Source organism: Lithobates pipiens, unplaced genomic scaffold, assembly GCF_037356315.1.
Source record: "Lithobates pipiens isolate NorthernLeopardFrog02 unplaced genomic scaffold, aLitPip1_a1.2 Scaffold_19, whole genome shotgun sequence".
NCBI classification, from domain to species: domain Eukaryota; kingdom Metazoa; phylum Chordata; class Amphibia; order Anura; family Ranidae; genus Lithobates; species Lithobates pipiens.
In genome coordinates this window covers 413,091,937-413,118,265 of record NW_027507764.1, presented here as the reverse complement: position 1 = coordinate 413,118,265, position 26,329 = coordinate 413,091,937, and the positions used below count along the sequence as shown (strand labels likewise).

The window sequence follows — 26,329 nt, the reverse complement described above, 5'->3', positions numbered from 1 at the left end:
GTTCTCTTACTGTAATAAATCTGCAAAAAGACAACCCCTAGACTAAGCCTGTGTTTGCCGGTGTGCTTGGAGCTGGTGACTGGACCTGGCAGCCTCTGAACTGGCTTCCCTACTATAGGGGTGAGAACTATTTTAGCATATACAGTAAAGTTGCATGCCTGAGAAATGTCTGACCAGTGCCCAATGAAATACAATTCCCCTTTTAAGATGTCTATAAACTCTTTGGCTAGTTGTAGTTGGACAAGAAAAACGTAAATGGCCACTGTGACTTATCAAGACACAACCTTGCTGACTGATCCTTAAGGAAGAGATGATTGGCTTGGTTGAATTTTTTGCTTGACAGCTGCGCTTTTTACAAGATCAAGCATACTAGGGCTATCCTCCAACTCTCTACATTCACTGCTCTGTAGCTTTAATCATAGTCCAATAAAAACCTGAACCATGCATTTAGTTACCTACGTACCCACTATCTTTTCTGTGTCATATTTGGCTCAGGCAGAATTCTAGAAGAAGGTCCCTTAGAGATCCTTGCCCTCAGTTTATGACCTAGTTCTCTAAACTGACTCATAAAGTTCCATGTGCTGTGTATTTTGTCTTTAATCTCAACAAGGATCCCCAGAAACCAGGTATAAAATGCAGTGTATTCAATTGTTTTAAAAAGGCAAGGAATCTAAATGGAAATGCATTTTCACAATTTGTCTCTCACTGCAATATAGGTTCTAAGCCATGTTGCTAGTGGCATTTACAAAGAGTCATAAGGCCATACCAAGCGTGAACAGCAAACCAGGACTCCAAAAGCACAAAGAAAGAATTTTCATTTTCCAGTGAAGGTAACAAAGTGAGCTATACCAAGACAGCAGGAAATCAGAATTCTGATGCACAATGCAAAAAATTAATGCGTTTCCAGTGATAATAACAATGTGAGCCCGAAAAATATATCAGGAAAACAGAATTGTAGTGTGCAGGGAGAGTCAGTCACACAAAGAAAACACAACTTCAAGACTGTGGTGCACAAGGCAATGAACTGACGGTTTTTCAGACATGGTAACAAAATCATGCCAAGAGAGGTCAGCAATTTAGGGGCTTGTGCATAGAGAAAGAATTGATACCTTGCAAGGACAATGAAAAATGGGTCATACCCAAGAGGTATAACCCATTTTTATCAATTTGAAGGCCTCCGGATGCTCCCCCCCATGATGGACTCTTCCCCTTCGTCCCCCTCTCCTTCCTTCCTTCTTTTCTTTTTCTCTTATGCTCCCCCCTATTCTCTGCTGTCTACATAATCTCTTCTTTTATAAGTACTATTCTCTGTGACTCCTGATATCAAGGAGTAGTTTTAATAATGATGGTTACAGTGATACGAAACAAACAAAATAAACAGACTGGACTATTTTATTATTTTTTCTCTTATTCAAAATCATTCAGATATGAATATGAGACTGTATTCACCCTTTTATGTTGCTTTTTCTCTTTTTATTATTTTCTTTGCATTTGTACCTACCAAACAACATATTCTGGGATATTGACTGAACTTTATTATGGAACATTGTTACTGTTTATTTTTTTCCCTCCTATTTTCTTATTGTACAGATGAATAATGTACCACGTATACATCATCCCTTTGTTGGGATCCTCCTCTTTATATTATTTCTGATGTAACCATCATACTGTTGCCTTTACTTGTTGTATTCATTTTCCTATCAATAAACCTTTTTAAAAGAAAAATGGGTCATACCAAACTGAACTGCATCAATAGTTTTCACAAAAATGTGTGTTATAATGTGAAAAAATGCCATACGTTACCCAAAGGTCTCAACTGTCATGGAAAAAAGCCATCTCGTTCTAGAAAAAGCAGTTTAATTTTATGTGACTTTTTCTTATGAAAGTGTAATATAACTGAAGAACTTGCAGGAGATCAGCGGGAAACGCAGCAGTCACACCTCCAAGTATTGCAAGAATAAGTTCTTGTAATCACATTGTGTGAAAACACAGTTACTTGTAACAAACTAATGAGTGCAGCAATATGGCTGCACAGCAAACGTTTCCCTATATATCATTTTATACAGAAATAAAACCTGCGTTGCACTACAATTGGCCTTGTAGTAAATATAGCTTTGCTGCAGCTCAAGTAAAGATCTCAGAATGGCCAAGTGACTATTGGCAGTCTGACATATGCAGTGTGCCTTATTGCGAGTGTCTGATATTATTGCATAAAAAGTGGACTTTTTTCCTCCAAAGTGAAAGTCCCTAACAATTTTACCATTGTTAGTTTTGCAGACAAGAACAGAAAATGCATCATCATTACAGGCACTAACAGCATGGCTCAGTAATACACCCAACGCCACTGGCTTTTCCTCTCAGAGTGAAATCGTCAGCAGTTTTACAATTGTTAGCTTTGCAAGCAAGTACAAAAAAAGTTTTCCTGCCTGAGTAATCTGTTTGCAGTTCAGTAAACATGGTGACACTGTGATGACTTGTATAATTCTGAGATGTAGAATCGCCTGGAGTTTTTTAAATAATAAAGACGCTGATAAAAACAGAAATGCGACGAAAATAGCATTACATCAACAGTCTTCCACTCTCCTATATAGTAAGTGAAGCCCCCACCTAGCAGCATCCCACTCTATCTCACCCTTCTCCTTCTCAACATAGCACATTAATGACAGGTTACTCCTTGGTGCAGAGATTTTTAAATGGGCCCTTCCCAGTTGCTTCACCTCTGCCTATTGGCTGCTGCAGACAGTGAAAATACTGTAGTCTTGGCCACAGAAGATAAAGGGGATGCTGCCAATGTCAAAACAACTGCACAAAAAGTAAAAAATGACAACAGTGTTGATCACTCATTACCCACAAGCACCTGCCATCAACTCTGACATCAATTAGTTCATACACCCCTATACATGTCATGTTAGTGATATGTCAAATAAATTCTTGCTGACCACCCTATAGCAGTTTTACTGGTACAGGGTGGTCGCACTGTGCAGGATCACGTAAATATAAATGATCCTGCACTTCTGGGTATCAGGCACAAGTGCGCACTGCCAGCGGCTTGCTTCCCCTGGGATTCTACACAGCAGGAGCTGATCAGCAGGTCCCGTGGACCTGATGTCCGACGGCATCCGCTGATCGTTCAGTACACAGGCGGGACAGGCGAATCTGCCTTTGTAAACAAAACAGATTACCCTTTTTTCAGTAAGGAAATCATTGATCTTGTGTTCCTGCAAAGCAGGACCACTGATCCATGCCTTCCCCTAGTAAAAGCACCTCCCGAATTATATCAAAACACCAGCTTGGCACACAGGTAACCCTTTGATCGCCCCTGACGTTAACCCCTTCCCAGCCAGTGTCATTAGTACATAGTACATATTTTTAGCACTGCGCACTGTAATAATGTCGCTGATCCACAAAAAAGTGTCAGTTAGTGTCCAATTTGTCTGCAGTAATATCGCAGTCTGGCTATAAGTCACTGATCGTTGCTATTACTAGTAAAAAAAAAAATCCATAAAAATATCCCATAGTTTGTGGAAGCTATAACTTTTGTGAAAACCAATCAATATACGCTCATTGTGTTTTTTTTTTTTTTTTACCAAAAATATGTAGCAGAATACATATTGGCCTAAATAATTTTTTTTATTGGATATGTAGTATAGCAGAGAATAAAATTATTATTTTTTTTCCTCAAAATTGTCGGTCGTTTTTTGTTTATCAAACACCACTAAAAGAATGTTCTATTTGTGGTAAAAACTACAAAAATATTATTTGGGTACAGTGCCTGCAATTGTCAGTTAAAGTAGTGCAGTTCTGTATAGCAAAAAATAACTTGCATGAGTTCAGGAAGGGGGGTAAATCTTATGGAGCTGAAGTGGTTAAAGATGAATGAATAGATACACTTTATATATATAAAAAAATATATATATATATAACAGTATTGCCAATAATATTGCCAGCAGCAACACATATGTTCACATTTTGGTAGAATAGTTGCATACTGGTACCCATACCTATGAATTGAAATGTTTTTCATTAACATTACCTATTACTAAGGCCTTTTATGTAAAAAGACAACCGCTAGCTGGCATGCTCGTGCATGACAGACATCCCGTCATAAAAGTCATGTGTTAACCTTACAATGAAGACTGGAAATCTGTCTTACTTGAGAGTGGTGAGTTCTGTAAGTGATGGCTGGGTAGCCTTAAGATAGCTCTCTCTCCGTGCTGCGATCTTTGGAGATGGCTTTGGGCTATTTGTGTCGGAGTCTCCGCTGTCATCATCTCCCATGGCTTTAATGTAGCTGCCACTGCGCATTCGTCGACATGGAATCTCCTCATTACTCTTGGGGGCATATCCACTCCATTCATCCTGGGGAACCTAAAGATAAAAAATTTGCAATACTAATAAAATACTGGCACGCATAACAATGTCTATCAAGACTTTATAAATGCAACTGGTTCTGGAAAATCACAAGGGGAAATAAATGAGTTAAAGCTCAATTCTTGGCAAACCGCTAAATATACATGAAGTACACATAACGAGTTATTATACATGTCAAAGGACTTGTATTGCTGTATATTAAGTGCTGAGATTTATACAGCTCTGTCACATACCACAGCCCTGTTTGGGAAGGGTAGAAGACCTTATTTCTCTCTACTGTAGTTAAAGCAGAACTAAAGCCCTCAATATTTGCCGCAGCTCCAATGGTCCCAAGCTGGCATCTTCTCCTCAGCTTCTTCTGGGAGCAGTTCTTCAGCCTTTTTTGAATGGAGTTCATTCATCCTGGCATACAGGCATCATGCCGAGAATGTAACCTGAGCTGTAATTCTGGTTTGAGTAAGCACTAAACTTAGTGCTTACTGAGCTATGTGCTTAATGTGAAACGCGTCAGATGTTTTTGGTTCTGTATTACTTTGCTGTGACATGTACAGCGTAATACTGATGTTCTAATAAAGGCACGAGAAATTTCATTTGGAGTGCGGCTGTCCAGAATTTTCTACTCACCTTGATTTGCTATATGCATTAGCCAGCACCTGGGGCTCTTCATTTCCTGGAGGAAAAACCTTTTTGTTTCAGCAGACCTACCCGGAGTGGTGGTAACCCCATCTCTTTATCTGGTTTAAGGTGTACTCACAGGTCTTGCCCCCTCATACTGTGAACTGATAGTGAAAGAAGAAGCAGCAGACTGATGAGCTCATCTCTCTGTCACTCAGTTCTCTCTTCCTCTAAGCATGCATTTTATTAGCACATAAGAATTGCAGAACAACTGACTTGTTTCTTGTACTGCTTCTCCCAAGCAGATCAAGCACTGCTGTACAGGGGATTGTGAGGGGCTTATACTGTTTCCATTAGAATAACAGCACAATATTGATTTATTAACCACTTGCCGACCTCCTTACAGTAATTTCACTGCTGGACGGCTGCTTTAGTAGGCACAGTGATTTCCCTGCAACTGCTGTGTTTTCTGGACACAGCAGATTGTGGTGCTCAGTATTGGGCCACTTGAGAGGCCCAGATACCACGGGATCACATTACACCTAGCAAACAACAGTCATGAATGGAATCCATTCATGACATCATTGTTTACTACTGTGTGTGATCTGTGATTGGCCACCAGTGATCATATGGTACCTGGGCCAATCACAGCACCCTTGTACCATGTGATAGCTGTGGTCAATCATAGCATTCTAAAGTCGCGGACTGTCTGGCCAACTAAGTCCTTCAGACAATCTGACAGACAGTCCGTCCTACTTTTGAATGAACGGACTTGACCACACACGATGAACAGACAGTCCGTTGAAAGCTTGCGCGATGACGTGTACAGCACGTACGACGGGACTAGAAATACAACATCCAATACACTGCAATGCAACCTTCGGCCGTGTAAATCCTTTCTGAGCATGCGCCATACTTAGTCCGTCCAAATTGCCTACTCACGAGCGGACTGTCCGCTGAAACTAAAGTTGGACGGACAATATTCCGGAAATTCCGAAAGACTTAGTCCGCCAGACTGTCCGCTGAAAAAGTCAGCTGAAGCCCACACACGAGCGGACTGTCCGCTCAAATGTGTTTCAGCGGATTAAGTTGGACGGACAGTCCTCTCGTGTGTACGCGGCCTTAAAGTAAACAATGAGTCCCGAATGAAAGCCATTCATAATAGTTTACATGATTTATGTTACAGTGATCATCACTGTAACAAGCAATCACAGTGTAAGAAAAAAAATACCCTGATCACCCCCCTAGGAGTGGTATAATGTCACTATGGTGACTCTGAACTACTCTGAGGCCGCGTACACACGCGGGGACTGTTCGCCCAACTTTGTCCGCTGAACAGTGTTTCGGCAAACAGTCCGCTCGTGTGTGGGCTTTCAGCGGACAGTTTCAGCGAACAGTCCGCTGAACAAGGTTTTTCGGAATTTCCGAAAAACTGTCCGCTGAAACCTTGTTTCAGCGAACAGTTCCCTCGTGTGTAGGCTTGTTCGACAAACTAAGTTCCGCGCATGCTCAGAAAGGCTTTACACGCCGAAAGTTATAATGCAGTGTATAGGACGTCGTATTTTTCGTCCTGTCGTACGTGCCGTTCACGTCATCGCGCACGGTTTCAGCAAACTGTTCGTACGTCGTGTGTGGCCATGTCCGTCCATGGTAATTTTGAGCGGACTGTTTGCCGAAACTGTTTGACGGACAAAGTTGGGCGAACAGTCCCCGCGTGTGTACGCGGCCTTAGAGTATGTAAAAAAAAAATGATTTGTTAATTTTTTTTTTCACTTACTGTCACCGGCAAGTATCCATGATCACCACCATGCTAGTCATATGATGATGCTGTACTGCACTGGTGACAGTATGTTAAAAAAAATGTGGATTTTTTAAAAATTTTTATTAATGTTTCAAAAATAATTTACAAAAAAATAAAAATTCAAAAAACTTGTCATGCATCTTACTAAATACCTTGGACTGTCTACATTTCAAACAGGGGTAATTTGAGGGGCATTTTTACTGTTCTGGCATTTTAGCGTCTCATGGGGCAGTCAGTACATCAGGATTGATCGATTTTGAAATATACAGTGTACAACATAGTTTGTAGACTCTACAGTATAACTTTCACACAGACTAAATAATATATACATATTTTTTTTTTACCAAATAAACATAGCATACTACATTTTGGCCTCCATTTTTAAAGAAAGATTATTTGCAAAATTTTATAACAGAAACTAAGAAAACATGTTTTTTTTCCAACATTTTTGGTATTTTTTTGTTTATATAGCAAAAAATAAATAAATAAATAAAACAATAGTGATTGAATATCACCAAAAGAAAGCTATATTTGTGTGAAAAAAATGATATACATTTCATTTGGGTACACTGTTGCATGACCAAGCAATTGCTGGCAAAGCAGCACAGCGCTGAATAGCCAAAAATGCCCTTGTCATAGGTCAAAGTGGTTAATATAGGGATGCATTAATTTGTATCTTTTTTTATCTGTTCAACATTAACATTAACTATATAACATGAATGGATGTAGATTGTATTTTATGGAAATCAGGTTCCTAGTACAAGATTGCATGGGCTAATGATTCCTTCCTTTCTCACACAGAATAAAAGGATTTAGTACCAACTTTAAATCACATTTTGTACCACCCTGGAGTCCTACAGCTTAAACAAAAGCCCTCAGCTTGTGGTCTCGTACTCTTATATGACATGTAACTCCTCGGTGATATTCTTTTATTTTACTGTGTTGGGGGACATAATTCACATAATTAGCCTTTTTTTTAATATAATATGCTGTCATTTAGATTTCCTGGTGCTTTAAGATCACAGAGAAAGAACTCCGGTAAAAGACATGCCGTGTGGTTTGCCTTCTGGACATCTTATTGTCTTTCTTCAATAAAAATGGAACACTTTTCTTGCTGGAGGGAAGTTAGAATAATGTATTAAAACATTTCTGACTGTAATTCTCGCTGGAATTTCCCACAGCTTCACAGTTTATAATCATGTGTGGTCAGGCCATTTTTTTTAGATATGAGATGCATCAAATGAAATGACCTGCAACAGACACAGTACATATTCTACAAGAGTTCAAGCAAAAGGGTATCACCAACAGGAATTGAATCCTCTAATGGGTTGAGGGGCACTACTGCAGGAACCTTGCATGTGTATGAAAACTACAAAGGATGATACTGGGAAAAACACGGGCTTCTCCACTGCGCATTTTCCAAATCTAATTGCACAGCTCCTATGTGTGGATTACTGCATCCTCTTTAAGTAGCTATGGGGAAGTCATTTAAGAAAATTCTACCTTGACTTGACTCATTCCTGGAACTGTACTGCTGAAAAGAAATGCAAGCAAGGACAAGTGTATTTCCTGAGCGAAGCTAAAAGATCTGTCAGCTACTTCAACAATCGGTCTCATGCCCTTGACACAAAATGTTACTTTGAAATGTGAACACGAGGTTCTGACTACAATGCTATCATTCTTTCATGTGTCTCACCAGTAACCGGCATTGATCCTTATAAATATATCTTACCAGGCTAAAGTTTGAGAAAGTGGAATACTTACTTTTCAGATGCATAGCCACAAAAACTAGCCTTTCCAGAAGCATTAAGAAATAATGGTATTGCATAATAACTATCACCAGGATAACTAGCAAGATTGGATATATTACATGTAAATTAAGTCAAGGTGGCAACAGCAACACAATGGGGTTGATTTCATAAACCCGGAGAGTGCAAAATCTGGTGTAGCTCTGCATGGTAGCCAATCAGCTTCTAACTTCAGCTGTTCAATTAAGCTTTGACAAAAAATAAATAGATAGAAGCTGATTGGTTTCTATGCAGAGCTGCACCAGATTTTGCACTCTCCAGTTTTAGTAAATCAACCCCAATGTACATATAGCTGCCGCCCGAGAAGAATTTGCACTGTAGTGACTTGACCCAAAGAGCTTATCTATATGTATTCTGCTTGTGAATACCGGAAGCTGTCATAGATCCAGTTATGTAATGACTTAAAAAAAGAAACAGGATGGGGCCCCTCACAGCAGCTTCTTTATTGTGGAAAAATGCTTTACTTTGAAGGTACTAGAAAGCCAGATCACCATAGACCATTACATGCAAAACATTTGTGAGTGGACTGGCTTTCTGACAACTTTGGTACAAAATGAAGTTTCTAAATAAAAAAGACTGAAGTGCTGTGAGTGCCCCATCCTGTTTATTTTTTTAAAAGGATTATGATGAGTATAGCCAGATAGGAAGTTTGATATCTCATCCCCCAAAGACAGACATGAGATTCCTAAAATGTTCTATCGTGTTGGCTAAAATATATAACTTTTCTTTAAGCACCACTCAGCAGAACAGAAATGTTTTTGCTGTGACTGAGGAGCAAATAGGTTGCCACAACAGGGATGACATTATGAAGTTGTCATTCCCAGTATATCATTCATGACTTGTTGACAACATTACATGAAATATGAAGGTGTCGGTGCTGGACTGGGAATATGTAGATGTAGATGGTAGGAGATGGGCGCTGGGCATGTAGTAGGTGGATGAAGTGTATCTTTGGCTGCATATATATGCCTGTAGAGGAACACAAGCTCCTTAGAGGAGTAAGCTCACACTACTGGGATGGCAGGCTGATACCAATTGCCTGGTCCTGTGGTATTTGGATTCTGGAATTGGATATTCCCGTACTCCTCTGATATTGAATGGTTTCCTGCCTGGTTTCTATTAATGTCCTAGTACAAAATTGTCCTCATCAACATTCTGTTATACTTGATGCTCCACCACAACTATCTAGTATTTCTTGTCACACCACCTATGATACCACCATCTCCAAGCTATACTGTTTGTATGATGCGCCACTTTATCTTTGCTGTCAAGATGATGAGGGCCAGAGGAAGCTAATAGGCGAAAGGCATCAACCTCTTGCATCACTTCTGTAAAGCATAACGATGATGGTTTGATGGTATGACCTCTTCTACTGCTCTTGCAAAGAAAAACATATATGGTTTACTAGTATGGCAAAATCGCACAGGATATTGGAATTTATGTTTTTATACTTCTTTCAATGCTTTGGAATAAAATGTATATTTTATATATTCTTTGTGGTTGTTCCCCTCTGGTACCAGTAAAGATTAATCTCTACAGGTTTTTTTGCAGTAAATTGACATCATGCATGGTACCTCTATAAACAGCCATAAGCCCTTATTTTTTGCTATGTGACTTGACCTCAATAGCTTATCTGAACCTTATCTATATGCATTCTGCTTGTGAATACTGGAAGCTCACCTGTCACTAATCCAGTTATGTAATGACTTAAAAAAAGAAACAGGATGGGTCCTCGCAAAGCAGTTTCTTTATTGTGGAAACATGCTTTACTTTAAAGCTACTAGAAAGCCAGATCACCATAGGCCGTTACATGCAAAACATTTGTGAGCAGACTGGTTGGATTTTGGTAAAAAATGTAGTATACAAATAAAGAAGGCTGAAGTGCATCGAGTGCCCCATCCTGTTTCTTTCTTCAAAAGGATTACGATGAATATAGCCAGATGGGAAGTTTGATAGTTTGATATCCTATCCCCCAACAGACAGAAATGATATTCCCAATATTTCCTATCATGTTGGCTAAAATATATAACTTTTCTATAAGCACCAATCAGCAGAACAGAAATGTAGGTTCCCACAACAATGATGACATTATGAAGTTGTCATGGCCTGTATATCATCTATGACTTGTTTTTTTTTTTTTTTTTATAAATTCTTTTTATTGATTTGCACATAAAACATAAAACAACTTACAGCCTATTGGGCATACCCAGGCTGATTACTACTACACGCCCTGAGTCAACAGTCAGGGAACAAACAAACCCCCCCCCCTCCCCCCCAACATAAACAACCAAGAATCCACCGTACACTCTAGCACCACTGCTCATTTCTCAGGACAATTTGCAAGCTCGCTCATGCTCTACTGCAGGCTACAGACAACCCCAGGATGAACTATGCAAGCGATCCCCTCCACCTACCAGCCCCTCACTGCCCCCTTAAGAAATGACCCAGGGCTACATGAATGTCAGTACCTTAGACACCTCCACTTACTCCCAATGGAACACTGTCAGTCAGCATTCGAGTCAGCGTTGGTGTCGCGCGACTCCGTCCATATGTCCCATATTTTATGGAACTTGGCCCCGCAGCCGCGCGAAAGATAGGTGGCCTTGTATAGTGGAAGAGCCGTGTTCACTAAACTCTTCCAGAAATTAACAGAGGGAGCTATCGGAGCCTTCCATTTAAGAACAATAGATTTACGGGCATAATATAGCAATAAGCCCAGGAGTGTGCGGAGCGCTCGGCGTGGGGCCAGAGATCCGACCAAACCCAATAGGCATATCTCCACGGACAGCGGTATATTTACGGTGGTCACAGTCAGAATGAAATTAGTCACCTCCACCCAAAAACTAACTATCTGAGGACAGCTCCAGAACATGTGGATAAAATCCGCTGAGAGTGAGTTGCATCTCCAACAGGAGGCAGAGACAGAAGGGTAAATTCTGTGAAGACGTTGTGGAGTGTAATATACCCTATGCACTATTTTAAATTGCACCAATCTATCTCTGGCTGCCACTAATTGTAAGAAAGGATACTCCCAGACATCCTCCCAGTCCTCAGTGTCCAATGAGGAAGAGTCCACCTCCCACCTTGCCCTCAGGGCTTCCAGACCCGTACGAACATTTGGGAGTAACACCTTATATATAGCAGACAGAGGTTTAGACAGATCCCCGTCCCTGAGCAGAGTCTCTAGCCTCGAGGTATAGAACGCCACTGGGGCATTTCCAAACTGTGTTCGAAAGGCATGGTTAAGTTGTAGGAATCGGAATAAATGTGAGTTAGGCAAGGCATACTGTTGCTTCAGCCCGTCAAAGGTCCGTATTTTGCCCTCAAAACAGAGATGCTCAATATACTTGATACCCCTGCTGGCCCATACACTAGGATCAGGAATAGAGCCAAATTCCGGAAGATTCGGGTTAAACCAAAGAGGACTATGTGGAGAGATGTGTCCCGAAGGTACGGGGCGCATCGAATTAGCTATGTTCCATGCCCTTACAACCGCCCTCATTGCTGCAGTAAGAGGGAAAGGGGCCCGAAGACCACGGTACAGTAAGTTCTTCAGTGCCTCATACGACCCCAACCACGCCGCCTCCAGAACCACCGCCGCGTTGGACTCATCGGAAACCAGCCAATTGTGAGCATGGGACAGAAGGGCCGCCACATAGTAGGAGTGTAAATCCGGGCAAGCTAAACCACCCTCTCCCCAAGGCCTCTGCAACACCGGCAGCTTAAACCTCGGCTGTCCAGCGCCCCAGAGAAAAGATACCAGAAGAGAGTTGATCATGCGGAATATTTTTTTTGGAATCCAGATTGGGGCATGTCTGAGAACATAGAGGAAAGCAGGCAAAAGCTTCATCTTAAATAAATTAATCCTCCCAATCAAGGTGAGAGGGAGATGCGACCATGCCTTCAGTCTAGTCCTCATCTTCCGCACCAGTGGATCCAGATTAAGGACACAAAAGTCAGAGGTAGAGGAGGAAATGTGAATCCCCAAGTACTTGATTGTGTCTGTCCACATTAGTGGTAGAGTGGGATCCGCTGCCGCTTTAGCCCCCCTGTCTATGGACATGATTTGAGATTTGTCCCAATTTACCTTCAGCCCCGAACAATCAGTGAAATGGGAAAGAATACGTAGCGTCTCCCGGAGAGACTGGGCAGGGTCACTTAAAAAGAGTATGAGATCGTCTGCATATAAAGCTACCTTCTCCTGTATGGAACCCACCCGTATCCCACGAACCCCCTCTGCCTTCCTGAGGGCCGATGCAAGTGGCTCCATTGCCAGGGCAAAAAGAGGCGGTGACAACGGGCAACCCTGTCTCGTTCCTCTCTTAACAGCGAAAGGCGCTGACAAGGTGCCACCTATCTTGATCTGTGCCGAGGGCTCCTTATATAAAATATGTATCCATTTACGAAATTCCACTCCAAAACCCATAACCTCCAGTACTAGGGACATAAACTGCCATGCCACGGAATCGAAAGCTTTTTCGATATCCAAGGTCACTATTACCCTTGTAGAGTACTCAGTGGTTGGCAACTGCAAATGAGTAAATACTCTTCGTAAATTTATGTCTGTGGACTTCCCTGGCATAAATCCGGTCTGGTCTATATCAATCAGGAATGGCAGGACTGTTCGTAACCTTGTGGCCAGTAGTTTTGTCAAAATCTTCAGGTCATAATTTAGCAGGGAAATCGGTCTATAGGAAGCACAAAGGGAGATGTCCTTGCCAGGCTTGGGAATAAGCACTATGTGTGCTCGATACATGGACGGAGGGAGTGCCATCTGAGTTTTACAGTCGGAGAATACTGTTAACAACTTGGGAGCGACCAGAGGCGTGTACATCCTGTACCACTCACCGGGTAGGCCATCGGGTCCAGGAGTCTTCCCGCCAGGAAATGAGCGAATTGCCTCTTCTATTTCCTCCAAAGTAAAGTCCCTGTCTAGAAATGCACAATCCTCCTGTGAGAGAGTGGGCAAATCCAGAGAGGATAGAAACTCCCTCTGCTCCTCCACCGACCCCCCTGGGACTTCAGCATACAGTTTTTATCTATGACTTGTTGACATCATTACATTACGTCATTACATGAAATATGATGGATGCTTGGCAGGGAATAAAACGGAAGCAATGCATCTGTTTTTTCTCACATGTATATAGGGTCAATTATATATTCACATTTCTTTTTTACAGAAAATATTGGTGTTTATGAGCACAATATCTGCACTACAGAGCAGTCACAGTGCCAGGAGAAAGGGGGTTATCTAGCATTAGGAATGGTGTTTAGCCTCTTAAAGGGGATGGTTAAGTGTTAGGGTTAGATGTTATGGGGGGGACTTATAGTTTGACATATCTTCTTCACTTTTTCAGGAGATGTAGCTATTTTATATGTTATATGTTTTAGCATGAAAAGCCCTGTGCCAAAAAACGTGTTGCGCTATCAATGTAAAGTGCATAAATCCAATCAAGTAAGAAATTATTATATATCAAAAACTGTAAATAAGAAAAAAAATCCAATAAAGTCAACAAAAAAAAGAGAAGTGCTCTTGTGCAAAAAAGTTCACTTATACTTGTGTATCAACAAAAATCCATATTTCAGTGAGGACAGCGATGGTTAATACTGTATGTATAATGTTTATGTGGACATTTTGTGAGTGCAGCTGTCACTAAGAATTTATTTTTTACTATTTAGTGACACTTATTGCGCAACATATATTTTGGTTTATTTTTTTATAGGACCAATATGCCTGTGCCTGTGTCCGATCAAAAAGTTCATACTTCATAAAAAGGAATAAAGAGATCAGCTTGAATTAATCAATCTTATTAATAGACATTTAAAACACATTTTTACGTACAGATATCACTTTGTATTTACGTGGATGCAGCTATATCTGTTCACTACATATACAGACTCCGCTTCCTGTTCCTTCTTACAATGCAAGTCTACAATTCAGCCAACTTATTGAAAACAATGCACTCTCTGTGTGGCTGATATACTGTCATTTCTCCAGTCCTCAGCTGTTAAGAAAGGTTGAAAAGTGATTATAATAGATAATTTAGCCTGACTTTAGTGTCTTACCTACAAATCTTTGCATTTGATGCAGTAAAAAAAACTACTGAACAGCAAATCATATACAAAATACTGAAATAATTACTGAAAATATGTCCTTACTTAAAATCCACTATGCTTGCTTTTTAACGGAGGGCCTACTGAGGCTGAACAAACCACAATAGCTCAAACAGGTACTTCTGGAATACTAGCTATACTGCTTCTAGTTACTGCTCTGAGCCTGAAAGGAGGCATGGGGCTCCCTTTACCACTTGCATAATCTCCTGTAATGTAAATGAAGTAAAACTTCTAAAGAGGTATCAAACCCAAAAGCAAACACTTATTATATTGCAGCTAACCAATTATTTGATGTGATGGCTGCATTAGTTTTATTTATTTTCCATGCCCAAAATGCTAGGGAATCAGAGTGCACCCAATGGTGGGATATAATTTCTTCAAAAGTATTTTGAATTAAATATCACTCCAAGAGGCCTTAGAATCAAAAAACAATGCAGTTTTCTTGAACCGGACTTCTTAAAGGAGCTGCAACTAGCCAAGTTTTTCACCATCAATTGGATAAATATATTAATATCCCAACGGGAACGAAAACTAGTTGCTGCCCAGGATAAGGTGTGCGACACAAAAGAAAAAATACAAGAATTTGCCTCTTCATGCCTGTTCCAGAAATGGTCTACTGTCCTGTGAATATAATATACAGTACACAAATTTGAAAATCAACTAATAAAGAAAAAAATCTGGAAAATTAGAGAGGGATATTGAAGATTATGAATTAGGTTGTGTATTTGATTTGAGGTCTTCCAGAAAAGCAGTTCTTTCTGGAGGGGGCTCCTCCAACCCACGGACCCATTGATCGCACTCCAATACCAATAGAGGTGTCCATACTAAAAAGACCAACACTCAAAAAACACACCAAATATACCCCCCAAGAAGGGACTACTTAAACATTCCAGGTATATCAATGAACAAAATCATGTTGCCCACATGGCTGCCCATATGGACCAACCCCCTGTGACCATCCCCATGTGTAATAGTTCTAATGATATACAAAGGGATCCCCTTACCAACCAGGTTTCCGACAATATACTCATGCCGGCTGGCCATACCGCTATATATATAATTAACACCATTGTTGAAACTGATACTCAATTGGCAATTAGTCCACGATGCTATGTTCTGTTATGTCCTCAAACACTGGAGTTGGACAGGGGTCCTTTACTCACCCTGATCATGATACATTCAGTTTAGAAAAATGTAAAGAAAAAAGAAGGTGTGAACACCTAAAGGCTATCTCCCAAAACTATTTATTATTATTGGATACAATTGTTACAGCATCGGAGACATGCATGTGGAAGCACCAGTCTCCACTAAATATTGCATGCACCCCCCAAAAATCATATACCCAAATCTACATTCCATATCCCTACCCTCCAATGAAACCCACCAAAATTAAATTGTTCACCGTTAATGATTCCCTGACCCCTAAAGATATTAACTGGAGCCTCCCTTAGGGGCTAGGACAACATCTGGGGAGTTGTCCACGGTAGTGGTCGCAGCTGTGCTGTCCCAGCTTCTAGAGGAGGCTCCAGTTAACATCTTTAGGGGTCAGGGAATCATTAAGGGTGAACATCCTAATTCTGGGGGGGTTTGGATTCATGGTAGGGTAGGGATGTGGAATTTAGAGAGGAGTACATGATTTTTGGGGGGTGCATGCAATATTTAGTGGAGACTGGTGCTTCCAAATGCATGCTTCCAATGCTGTAACAATTGTATCCAATAATAATTAGGCGGCACAGTGGTGTAGTGGTTAGCACTCTCACCTAGCAGTAAAAAGGGTCGCTGTTCGAATCCCAACCACGACACTACCTGCCTGGAGTTTGCATGTTCTCCCTGTGCCCGCGTGGGTTTCCTCCAGGTACACCGGTTTCCTTTCACACTCCAAAGACATGCAGGTAGGTTAATTGGCTTCTGTCCAAAATTGGCCTTAGTATATGAATGGGGACCTTAGATTGTGGGCTCCTTGAGGGTAGGGACCAATGTGAGTGTGCAATGTACAGGGATAGGGGTAGACACTCACTCAGGTTGAACTGGATGGACTGGTGTCTTTATTCAACCTTACTAACTATGAAACTATGAAACAATAAATAATTTTGGGAGATATCCTTTGGGTGTTCACGTATTATTTTTTCTTTAAATTTTTTCTAAACATTATATGCCTGGGAATACACCCTGCCCCTTTTTTAAGGAGCAGCACCCTGACTCAATTAAATATTAGGTTCCCAGTAAATATTTTTTTTTCCTTTTTTGGGATTTTTCATGATACATTGACCCAGCACATAACTCCACCCAATTAATCCGTACTGTAGAAAATTAGCTTTTGGGTCACCCTGTCCCCAGATACAATAGATACAGCCCCTTAACAAGAGACCGGAACGGATTTTGTCCGAAACCAGTGTTGCATACACACGGTCAGACAAAGTTGTCGGAAAATCCAATCGTTCTGAATGTGATGACGTTTTTTCATTACAATGGGACTATATTCAGGCTAGTAGCCAATAGCTTTGGTCTAGGAATTTGATCTGAGCATGCGTGGCACTTTGTCCGATTGGAATTCTCTACAAACGATCGGACAAAGTCTGATCGGATCATGTTGTCGGAAAATTTTATAGCCCAGCTCTAAAACGTTGTCAGTCGGTTATTCCGACGGAAACAGTCCGATGGAGTCCACACATGGTCGGATTATCTGACAACACGGTTCGATTGGACATTTTCCGTCAGAATGTCCGACTGTGTGTACAAGAAAGCCTTTCCAGAACACTGGGATGCCATTAAATATGAAATTTAATGCATGTAATAACAGGTGTCCCAATACTTTTGGCAATATAGTGTACATTAGCTCAGTCGGAGCCATAACCCCTGCAAGCGCTACTCCTTTGCCATTAGTATTTATGAGCTTGAAGACAAATGGTAACAAAGAAGTTTCTTAAATTAACTTTGCTTATTTAAACTGCCACAAACTATCAGAAATACTGCACCCTTTCTCACTTGTGCTAGCGATGTTTAATTTTTTCATGAAAGGCAAGTCTGGTCTTGCTCTTTTTAAGATAAATTGCGCATTTTCGTTAGCAGTCTACAATCACTTAGCCTGGAGCTGTATAAACAAGCAGACCCTAATGAAACCCTTAATGTACTGTATTAATCTTATGCTGTTCAACTTCCTCCAGCACAGGCAAGCGCTACAGCAAAAGACACAACATGTGTTAAGAAAAAAGAAAAGAAAGCATAATAAAATGGTTCTACTCAAGGTGCCAGTACATCATAAGAACTGGGGGCTCAATCCAAATACCAGCCTGCCAGATCTTTAAGAGGTTTAGCCAAATAACTGCAGAATAAAGGCCCGGTTCACACTAGTGCAATGCCAGCCATCGCATGTGATTCTCACTGCATTGCTGTTCACATCACATGCGATGTCTGTATGGCTGAAATTGCATCTCATTCGCACCAAAATGGTGCAGGACCCTTTTTTTTGGTCCCCACTGGAATCGGATAGCATGGGTGTTCACACTTATGCGATTCCTGCAGCATTTTGTGATCTGATCTGCGGACTGATCTGGGGGTGTCATTAACTTTAGATTGACACCCACAGCAGTTTGCAGGTCTCAGTGTGAACCACTTTGCAATTCAGGTGCGATACGGGAACCCACACTGGATTTGCAGGTTTCTTGCATCGCACTAGTGTGAACCGGCACTAAAAGCTCTCGACAGAAGCCAAACCAAACTTCTAGATTACATTGGAGACAATAGCAGACATGGGATGTCCTGACAGGTTAAAACATTAGACAACTTCTTACCTTTGTGACCTAATCCTTTAAATTTTTTTTTTTTTTTTAACTGAAACCTTAACCTTTTTTTTTAAATCCTACTACTAAACCTAAAACATAAAACCATTTTTTTTTTAACTTTCTCTGCCCCGTCTGCTGCAGCGGAAAAAAAATACAGTCCCTGTGGAAAATTGTTCTTTGGGTGTTAATTGTGCCCATGAAACCTACACCAAAAACATTCTTCCAGATGAAATCAACACCCATATTACTAGGCAGCCTAGAAGTCCTGCAGAGATTCCACATCCCAAAACTACTTAATCAGCAACACTGGCATTGGGGGCTAATCCAGGACTGATTCATTTTGATAAAAGTCAGACTGTTCTCATGACTCAGTAAGCCAGGGGATCATTGACTGGAAAGCTCTCCATCTCTGTTTTCGCCCCTAGATAATCGTAGACCTCTCTTGACCAACAGAAGCCTCAAAACGAATTTTTCCATGACACTGTAACCACCATAGTCAGGAAAAGCTTTTGATTATTTCCTCTTTAAGGTGTCTTCAAGAGATTTTATCTTCTGCACTCTCTGGGGCCGGGATGAGTTCTGAGACTTTGCCCTTATAACGGTGGTCAAGAAGTGTTGCCAGCCAATAGTGATCCTTTCCCTTTACGCCATGTATTCTTGGGTTCTTTCACAGGCATTGAAACATGAGGGAGCCCATGCACTGCAAATTTGCGAAGGTATTAGAAGCAGACTTCTTGGGGTCACTGAGGATTACAGTATCTGGAACCGCCTCCTCCCAGCCATGTACTACTCCCAAGGGTTCTGGAAATGGAAAACCATCTCTTACTATTTGACGTTTGCCATGATCTGCTTCAATGCCTCTGAAACTGCCAGAATCCTCTCCCTCCTCTCTCTCCTCTTGTGTGTTCTGTGGCACAGGAACAATGTTGTCTGTATAAAGTGGGCCTTGAGAGGAAAGGAAGTCCTCCTCTTTGTCCTGCTCCTCTGCCTCAAGTGCCCTGTCCATAATGCCAAGCAGAGTCTGCTCCAGCAGGAACACAACAGGGTTTGTGTCACTGATGCATGCATTGTCACGGTTTACCATCCTTGTGGCCATGTTAAATGGTGACAGTACAGTGCATGAATCCTTTATTAGCAGCCATTGGTGTGGGGTAAAAAAAGCAGAGCTGGCCTGAGCCTGTCATTGTGCCATACTCACACAGGTACTCATTGATGGCCCTCTGCTGCATCTGCAGCCGCTGCAGCATTGCCAAACTCGAGTTTCACCTGGTGGGCATGTCAGGGGGATCACGGGCAAGTGGAATTCCCGCTGAATTTCTGCCAAATGAGCACTGCCTGTGTATGATCATTTAAAATGGCTACAGACTCTTCTAGCCTGCTTTAGTAGATCTTCCAACATTGGGTACCTTTTTAGGAACTGCAGCACCATCAAATTGAGAACATGTGCCAGGCATGGCACATGTGTCAACTTTCCCTGTCTAAGGGCGGACAGGAGGTTTGTGCCATTATCACACACCACCATTCCTGGCTCCAGCTCGTGTGGCATGAACTACCTCTGGGCCTGTCCCTGCAGTGCTGCAAGAAACGCTGCTCCGGTGTGGTTCCTGTCCCCTAGAAACACCAGCTAAAGCACTGCATTGCACCTTATAGCCTGACTCATTGAATAGCCCTTTGAACGCTTAGGGGGCACTTGAGGTTCATAGGGCAATTCAGCAGAGGAGGGCATGGAGTAGGAGGAGGAGGAGGCAGGGTAGAGCTGACATATCTCACATCATCACCAGCTGTATGGAGATGTGGGGGCACAACAAGTTACAGCACTAAGCCCTTCTTCCGAGTTGCAAGCAGAGTTACCCAGTGTGTTGTGCATGAAATATATCGTCCCTGCCCATGATTGCTGGACCACGTGTCAGCAGTAACGTGAACTTTGCGGTTGACTGCCTGGCCCAACGATGCCACAACATTGCCTTCCATGTGATGGTAGCGAGCTGGAATGGCCTTACGTGAAAAGAAATAGTGACAGGGAACCTGCCATTGTGTTACAGGGGGCAGAATCCACCAGGCGGAAGGACAGAATTTGTAGAGCCAGCAGCTTTGACAAGCTTGCATTTAGACACTGGGCATGCACTGTCAAACAAATTTTCTGCACCTGTTTGACAGGTGCATATCATTGTAATTTTTGACAGCAAGGTCAATTCTTGGTTTCATCAAGAGTACCTCTATAGGGTTACGGTGGGAAGGTGCCACCCACACCCAAAGAACAGTTTTTCTGCACCTGTTTGACAGGTGCATATCATTACAATTTTTGACAGCAAGGCCAATTCTTGCTTTCATCAAGAGTACCTCTATAGGGTTAGAGTGTGAAGGTGCCACCGACATCCAAAGAACAATTTTTACGCACGCGTTACAGAAGTAGAAATCCAAAGTCTGTGGTAGAGACACCATAATCTATCCAAAAAATCTCTAATCTTCTTCACCATTCACTACATTGTGGCCTCATCATACAGACTGGCTCCCCAAGCCGTTGCTTACAAAATAAAGAAAGCTTGCAGGGAAAATTTCATTTTTTGAACTTTATAAATGAAATTATTGCTGTAGCACCTTCTATACACAGTACAGATGTGCCACTTTAAAGGTGGACTCCCCAGGCACTATATTGAAAGGAATTTTTCATTTTTATACTTTCACTTTAAGCATCAATAAATCACTGCTCATTTACGTTTTTTTTACAAACTTTTTATTCATTGATACATGTCCCCCAGGGCAGTATCTGGACCCACATAACCATTGTATGCCCAATTACTTGCATATAAGCCTACAAAATGGGCACTTTTGATTTTTCATGTTTGAGTCCCATAGACTTCAATAGGGTTCGTTATATAATTTCCCAATGTTGGAACATTCTGGTGCAAACTGAACAGGGGGTTGTTCGGCCTATCCCTAAACCCTACCAATAAGCCTAACCCGTTATCACCATATAGGTATATTTTCAATGGGCTGCTAAGCGCGTGGGAATGCACAAAAAATATGTCAGGCACCATGCGGTTTGGTGGCAGCAAATGCATTTGCATTTGCTAGATGCATGGCGGCATCATTAACAATAAATGGCACCAATGCTTGTCTGCAGAGGGCAGTATGTTTCTGTGTGGTGCAGGGAACACACACTAAAATGCTAATTTCTCACACCAAATGGTGTGAACCAGCCCCTAAAGTGTATTTCTACTTTTGCAATCAAATTTGAGAAGACTCCCTGCAAACAAGCTAGCTTTCCTCTAGTCTTTCAATGTCAGCTTCTCTGGAGATAGCTAGAGATGTCGGTGTATCTAAGGCCCCACAGTTGTAGACCTCAGGGCAATTTTTAGCAATTAGTTCTCTTACATTTCTATGCAACTGTCAGTCCCCAGTAAGATACTTACTCGCAATGTCCTAGTTGTTGTCTGCCACCCAGTCTTCTCAAATTGGGAGATGACAAAGTCCTCATTCAGACCTGAAATCTGAAATACTGTCATGCAGTCATTCCCTTTTTTTTAGCTGTACTCCCTGGTCCCAGTAAATGCTGGGGCCCAAACAGTGATGTCTTGTCTTAGTGATCCTTTTCCTCTGGGCAGCAGTACTGGAATCCTCCCTGACGAGGAAAGTACAGTCTGTTCAGGGCTCCTACACATTTATCACCTCCCCAGCCACCTTCTGAGTGCCCCTTTTCAAGGATTGGCCAGGGTATGATAAATATTCAACTGATCATTTGAATCTCCCTCCCTATGCTCTGGAAGCTTCTGTCAGAGTCAGCGAGAATCCAGTCAGCCTAGGAATCGTGAGCAGACCAAACAATCAACAACCATACAACTAATTACAGTGGAGAAAAACAGCCTAACTGGAATCAACCACTCCAGTCACTAAAGTGGAGCAAATAACTAAATGTACCTAACAAGCCTAACTGGGAGGGCACCATAATAGGACAAACAAAGAGAGGGAATTTCCCTAATGCGGATACAGACAGCAATACAGAACTGACAGGTGTACTAAAACCTCTCAAAGCTATCTAAAACTAAAAAAAAAGTTTAACATTCAGGTAAACTTTACTTTTAAACGGAATCTAAAAAGAATCAGTGAATATTTTGTCATAAAGTTGTGTGGAGTCTGGGGTGAGAGGCCCTGGACTTAGATGGTGAGTAAACTTTCTGAAGGGTAGCTCAGCTAGACCGGCAAAGACATTCTTGCCTATTTACATTCATGAAAACCTATACAAAACAGGGCTAGGTGTGGCTCGTTTTTACTACGTTTGAAGAATCTGTGATTACCAGATGTGCTGGTCTGCTGACGACTGTGCCTCCTAGGTGAGACACAACATATGAAATTTTTGCTGTGGGCACCCCCAGGACTTGACACCTTTGCCTTTGGCCACACTATTCCTAGTAAAGGTATTTAAGTGGTTGTTTTTGTTGAAGCATTCCAAATAACAAATATTTCACATATAATGCTTTTAATTTTCAAAGCTTTTATGAACCTAGGAGAAGCCAATTTCCTGCTGCTTCCCAGGAAGGAAACATTTGGTAATAATTCTGTGTGTACAGCACTGTCATACACAGCAGGAATAATATATTTTCTCTTATATTTAAAGTCTTTATATTATCGTTTTGGATACGAATTGTAACTTCGGCAGTAATGATCACATAATAAACTTGATCATTTCATTTCATCCAGTAGTGTTTTAATTTAGAGAAGTGTATCAACACTGAATCTCTTTGTATCTTATTTTAATTGCAGAAAGGTCTAAAGCAATATGTTATTTTCTGGGGGCCTATACCACCCAGCATGCAGGATATGAATTTATAGAAACATCCTAGGAATGATCTGTGAGTGGGTCGAGTGTGAGCTTGTTCTAAGTTTGTTAATGAATGCAGCTGTTTTCCCCACGACAACCAACTAACAATTATGCACTTCCTAGCCTTTTAACTGTGGTCAGGTGGCTTAGAAGGACCAATAATGGGGGTTTTCTCATGTGCCCGCCCCCCTCACTATAAAATATAGGGTTCCCAGCAGCCTTCAGTCATTGCACGTTGGAGTAAATATGGAATGCTGACAGTCTTTGCAGGGAGAGATAATTGTGCTATAAAGTGCTCTACAGTGCAGTATTGTGCTACTATACTATCAATTGCTGTGTGGTGGGCTATATATCAATATATAATATTGTGTGGATCAGCAACAACTCCTGTTGATTCTTGGCTAATATATATATACAGTATATATATATATATATATATATATATATAATATATATATATATGTGTATATATGTGTATATATATATATATATATTTACACACACACACACACACACATATATATATATATATATATATATACATATACATATATATATATATATATATATATATATATATATATATATACATATATATATATATATATATATATATATATATATATATATATATATATTGCTTATTTTAGTTTAGTAATCCCTTTATGAAAAAAATTCTATTCAGGCAATAACTCCACAAGAAGTAATGCAAGTTAGAGTTCACGAGTTGGCAATAATCCACAGAATGTGAAAAAACAATCCTCTGCACTAAAGATACTAATTAGTGATTAGGCCTGCCGCTGCTGTACATGACATAAGTCAAAACATGGAAAAAAGGGTATAAGTACCACAGCGCTGACAGCCTGAATAAATACAATAAAGTGCAACTGTAGTGCATACAAAATTAAGTGCACAATTAATCCCCAAAAAATTTAATAAATCTCAAGCATGTAGCCAGTGAAAGCTTAAAAAACACGTGCAAATATGTATTAACTTCTAGTTGGGAGGTTCCTTCCACAGGTGCTGCTGTGCTAGAAATAGTGCAAATCAATATTAAACATGTGACAAGTGAAAGTTCAACCCCTTAGAATTCATTGTATTAAGCAAATCCATTTTGTTTCGTTTTTGAAATACCTTTAGTAAGATTACCCCCCTCCAACAGGGAACACCCTGAGTATACCACCAAAACCTACTGGATATGACGCCCAGTGTGGTTAAAAGAGGGGATGCTACACCGTAATAGTAAACATGGCCCTGTCCCTACTTTTAAGTGTTGTTGCCATCAACTTCAAAATTACCTTATTTTTTTCTTAGTTTAAAAATGTAATCTACTGTATTTTTTATTTTGTATTGTGAATAAAATATGGGTTTATGATAATGCAAAGTATTGCCTTCTGTTTTTCCCAAATGATGCAAAATGTACCTGCCATCATTACCAGTTACTACCACCTCTGTTGGCCTGCAACCATTACCAGCTCCTGCTACTCCTACTGGCCGGCCATCTTTTCCAACTCCAGCCACCATTACCACTAGGGATAAACTAAACATCCCCCGCTTCGGTTCACAGAAGAACATGTGAACAGGCAAAAAATTTGTTTGAACAAGCGAACACCGTTAAAGTCTATGGTACACGAACATGAAAAATCAAAGTGCTAATTTTAAAGGCTTATATGCAAGTTATTGTCATAAAAAGTGTTTGGGGACCCGGGTCCTGCCCCAGGGGACATGTATCAATGCAAAAAAAAGTTTTAAAAACGGCTGTTTTTTCGGGAGCAGTGATTTTAATAATGCTTAAAGTGAAACAATAAAAGTGAAATATTCCTTTAAATTTAATACCTGGGGAGTGTCTATAGTATGCCATAGGGTTGTTCCTGTGCGTCAGAGAGGGTGGGGCGTCCCGTGTGGCTTGCCCTCAGTTATAAAAGAACTGTCACCTAAGAGATTGGTCATTACGGCGGGTGCTTCCCATGGAGGCAGATCGTGGCGGCGTGTGGATTTTTTTTTCTTTTTCAGTCCGTTGGAGCGAGAGAAGAAAAAGATGAATGGACTTTGTGGGACATTTAAATTTTTTTATTTTTTAATAAAGGACTTCTCCAAAGCCGTATCATGTCTTTCTTACCATTTTCACACTTTTTTGTGAAATGGTAGGGGTACATTTGTACCCGTTACCATTTCACACAGGGGTAGGCCGGGATTTGGGGGTTCCCTTGTTAAAGGGGGGTTTCCAGATTCTAATAAGCCCCCAGCCCGCAGACCACCATGACTACCGTGTAAGGGTTGTGGGGATGAGGCCCTTTGCTACTCCAAAGCATCCTCCCCATGTTTAGGGCATGCGGCCTGATGCGGTTCAGGAGGTGGGGCACTCTCTCGCCCCCCCCCTCTTTTCCTGCAGCCTGCCAGCTTGCGTCCTCGGATAAGGGTCTGGTATGGATTTTTGGGGGAACGCAATTTTTCTTTAAATTTTGGCACGGGGGTTCCCCTTAAAATCCATACCAGAACTGAAGGGTCTGGTAGCGATTTTAAGGAGGGACTCCACAGCATTTTTTTTTATTTTGGCGCAGGGTTCCCCTTAATATTCATACCAGACCTGAAGGTCCTGCTATGGAATTTGGGGGACCCCCACGCAATTTTTTTTTAAAATTTTGGTTCGAAACTCCCGTTCAGATTCATACCAGACCAAAAGGGCCTGGTAATGGACTGTGGGGGAATCCCGTGCCGTTTTTTTCAATTATTTTATGTGCATTGCCGGGACCGACAATTCATTAAAGCCGTATTAAATGACTTTTTTTCCTTTAGAAATTTCATTTTGTGCAGGGACTGTTGTAAACACAGGAAATATGCGCCAATTTAAAGGCATACTAAAGACAACCCCAGGTACAAAATTTAAAGGAATATTTAAATTTTATTGTTTTTATTGCTTTAAGCATTATTAAAATCACTGCTCCCAAAAAAACTGAAGTTTTTAAAACTTTTTTTGCATTGATACATGCCCCCGGGGCATGACCCAGGTCCTCAAACA

The 26,329-nt window shown here is 41.1% G+C and overlaps 1 protein-coding gene across 3 annotated transcripts in view; it reads right to left on the bottom strand.

Annotated features, from left to right (window-relative positions):
• Positions 1 to 26,329, bottom strand: part of DLGAP1 (DLG associated protein 1) — a 732,246-nt gene that overhangs the window by 298,829 nt on the left and 407,088 nt on the right. For all 3 annotated transcript variants that reach the window (XM_077492513.1, XM_077492515.1, XM_077492514.1), the window contains exon 5: positions 4,154 to 4,368. In XM_077492513.1, coding sequence (XP_077348639.1) covers positions 4,154 to 4,368 — 215 coding nt within the window. The remainder of the gene's footprint in view (positions 1 to 4,153; positions 4,369 to 26,329) is intronic.